This window comes from Phytophthora infestans, genomic scaffold (assembly GCF_000142945.1).
Source record: "Phytophthora infestans T30-4 supercont1.39 genomic scaffold, whole genome shotgun sequence".
Taxonomy (NCBI): Eukaryota; Oomycota; class Peronosporomycetes; order Peronosporales; family Peronosporaceae; genus Phytophthora; species Phytophthora infestans.
In genome coordinates, this window is record NW_003303720.1 from 280,837 (window position 1) to 284,575 (window position 3,739).

The following is a 3,739-nucleotide window of genomic DNA, read 5'->3' on the forward strand; positions in this document are numbered from 1 at the left end:
TGGCTACCGGTGGGTAGAGAGTGAGAACGTGGTAGTTGAACAACAGCACGATAACGATGAGCGCAACGATAAAGATCAATGGAGTAGCTGCTTTTTTGAGTGACAAAATTCCGATGAGAGTGAGCTGAGCAACGACGAGAGCGATGATGCAAAACTTAAACATACGAGGCCAGTACGCTCCCAGAGCAAAACACGTCGGCTTGTACACACAGAGTACCTGCCGACGATAGACTATCTCGGCCACGAAGAAAAAAAACCACGTAAAGTAACAAACCAAAGGCGCGATCGGTGCAAATGTCAGCGTGACCAATAAAACCAGAAAGCTATCGGCAAGAGAGTTCGTCGGGTCAAACGGATTGGTCTGTGCGATATCACGCAGACCCAACCACGGCGAATTGCGCTCACGTCGCGTGTGTTTCGGAGCCAAAAGTGCATAAAGTGCAGACAAAATCAACGGAACGACACGTAGCAACTCCAACACGAGGCCCAATCCTGTCTGCACGATCACGTACGAGATGAAGAACGTCGATTGTTGAGGCATGCTGCGACCAAGCATAGACACAAGTTTCTTCGGCTGATCCAGAATTTCCTTAAGACTGTCCAAGATGGTTCCGACTATCACTGTCACAAAAAAAATCTGGACCAACTGAAAATACGCTAGTTTCGTGAAGAGGGCAGCACGAACCTCAGTATTCGACGGATGGCCCTCTCTACCCGATAGAAAACTGAACACGATCGGTGCCAACGCACTCAACGCCACAAGAGCAAGCGGTGCGATCTGTTTGAAAATATCTTGAAGAAGCGGATATTCGTCGAAAGCCCTGTTCAAAAACGGAAGCGCGCGTCGAAGTGACTCAACTGTAGCCAGCGAGGCCACAAAAGCAGTGGGGATCGTCCAGAATAGCACAATTGTGGCCGAAATCAAGGACGACACAAGCATTCCGAGTGATCGTGTGCGATAGCGAAGCCCAATGTTGTTCCAGTTAATGTCGTCCACATGCGGTGCCGGCACAACAGTCATGCACTCTGGGTCCTTAGACTGTAGCGCCTGCTGTGCAACTTGTGCTGACATAAGCGACGAAAATGAAACAAACGCTGCTCTCCTCATCACCCGGATCGGTCGTTCTTTGCGAACTTGCTCACGCTCGTCCTGACTCATTTCTCTGTCGTGTCGGCGCGCTTTCTTCTCATCAATGTCGTCTTCCTCGTCACCTCCAAAACTGTTGTGCAATTCTTCTGCCCGTCCACGACGATCGATCAGTGGGGCCCTCTTCGAATCCTCGTGCTCTTTCGTCTTCTTTGACACTTTTTCCCAGCCTCCTCTAGATTCTGGCAACTGCAGTTCTTCGTCATCGTTAAAACTTCCAGTTTCGCGTTCCTGTTCCTCGACTTGAATCGCAAGTTGTTCCTGAGCGTCATCAATACTTCGAATCTCTCTCGCGACTTCCTCGTTTAGTGTTGCCAATTGGTCCTGGTAATGATCAATACTATCAACCTCGAAACCTCGACTTCCGGTTTTACACATCATCATCCGAATTCTCGATCTCCCCTCTCGATGTCGCGGTCTCATACGTGATCGCTCGCACTTTGACAGCGCATGTTCAAGAGCTCCACGTACTTTTTCACGTCGGTCCACTAACATCTCTAACGTGGCACATTCTAGCGCCACATACACGTTTCGGATCGACGATGGGAAAATCTTAGACATATATATCTCGAGCGTTTGGCGCGTTCGCAGATGCAGTGGCAGGTCATTGACCAGCACCGAGTACTGTGGTGCCTCCATCCTGTCCAACACTTCGTGACGATATCGCACGTAGAGCTTATACTCTCTGATTAACAGTCTCATCGCGTATGCTGCCATAATAAACGCTACGACTGTCGGGGCCCACAGTCTGTCATTCCCTTCAGGTAAATTACTCATGGAAATCCGAGTCAGTGGGTCAACTAGTCCTTGCTCGACTCGTGGCTGCGCAGCCGTTGCATATAACGGGAACAGCACCGCGGAACAACCCACAGCCAACAGTGCCAGCTTCTGACCAAGTCTCAGGAATCGAAGGAATGTCATCGTGTCCAATCCACATCGTTGCAAAATTTCATCGTCCGACACACGGAAACCTGCTGGAACCCAGTGAAACAGTCCATCACTGCGAGAATTCAAAGTGGACATGTTGAAAATATCTTCCTCTTGACGACGATTGTCGTAAGCGCGACGGAAGCGTCTACGAAGACTCTCGAATAGTATCAGTCCTGCTCCCAGTATTGAGAAGTAGATAGACACACTCGTCTTGATGGTGCCGCTCGGATTGGCGTTTGCTGCGGCGGCATCTTGCTGCGTCGTACTCATGGTGCTGAAGAACAAATAAGGGACGCGGCGATCCACAAAAGTTTAGCAGGCATTTTTATTTAAATCTGCAGTAATAGCAGTCCTCTGAAATTTGATAGTTTATATCAAGCGCTTTTATATATTAGACGATAAAAAATACAGCCCTGTGCTACTAATGCATCCCGAATAACGTTGCTGCGTGTTAGTGTCTCGCAAGTAAAGCTAAAATATTCTGTGAGTGCCTGCTAACTTTGGTATTTTAACTAGCCGAGTGCCGCCACTACGCGGCGGGATAGAATGATTGTCGCTCCTTGTGTTTTGCCTCCGTTCCGCTCGCCACGGGCTGCCGATTTGGGCCGCCTCGCTGCGCTCGGCAGCTTTTAGGCCAATCGGGGCCACCTTCGCTGCGCTCGGCAGCCAATAGGAATATTAAAATTATTTTATCCAATGATTTGTTCGGAAAAGCGTGACAGGCACGACAATTTAGTGTGACGGACAGACAGGTTGCTGTATTTGATGCTTAAGATACTAGCGCTCTGGGCGCCCGCTCCGCGGACGCTAGGGCATGGTTGATTGGTGTAGTATGGGTTGACCACCTTCGCTGCGCTGCGGTGGGCTTAGAGTTTATACCTAGAGCGAAACTACATATAATAAATGTATATGGTGATCTAATTATGTTACGTTCCAAAACAACGCTGCACACAATATCCTTAGTGCTCACATGTTATGGGAGACATAACCATGGTTTGACGTGATCTGCAAGATGAACACCATCTTACCCGGGAAGGTTTGGGCTATAATCCCATTTGAGCGCATAGCTACTCGAATGAAACGAATCGGAGGCGCGCGTGGTTGCAAATGTAATATACGCTGTTCAGAAGACGGATTAGTATCTAAAATGATGCTACAAATTGGCATAGAGTGGTGAGGAATCCCAGTTAAGCTGGAGTAAATACGCCTACTCAAACATATTACCCATCTGCACGTCATCGCCGTGAGGCAGTCGACACCGTATCATTGATTGTGACGGTCTATAAGAGCAAGATTTGGTCAGCTCCTTGCGCAAAGTATCTTCTAGTACAGGTCGTATTTGCCGATGGTCGCCACAAACACCAATATTATGCCTTGAAATTCTTTCCCTGAGCTCTGTATGATATTACCGTAGGGTCTTTCCACTATCTTCCGCATGCATTGATCTTACTTGCATAGCTGACGTACTTACTGACTTATTTGCACAGCTATTGACTGACAGAGTGATGTAGATGCTTTCCGAGTGTCATTTACTGGTTCCCATATGTATGCCAAACATACGAAGCCACATGGCTGTAGGCAAATTATCAGCTCGTAGATACCTTAGCCTTGAATCGAAACCTAGCTCATGTACATTAGATGAAGTACTTACGCTATCTATCT

At 48.1% G+C, this 3,739-nt stretch overlaps 1 protein-coding gene across 1 annotated transcript in view; it reads right to left on the bottom strand.

Moving 5' to 3' along the window:
* Positions 1-2,347, bottom strand: part of PITG_15812 (uncharacterized protein) — a gene marked incomplete at both ends in the record, with an annotated part of 3,067 nt that extends 720 nt beyond the window's left edge. Inside the window, one exon of the mRNA XM_002898012.1 lies at positions 8-2,347. Coding sequence (XP_002898058.1) covers positions 8-2,347 — 2,340 coding nt within the window. The remainder of the gene's footprint in view (positions 1-7) is intronic.
* Positions 2,348-3,739: the final 1,392 nt, after the last annotated feature.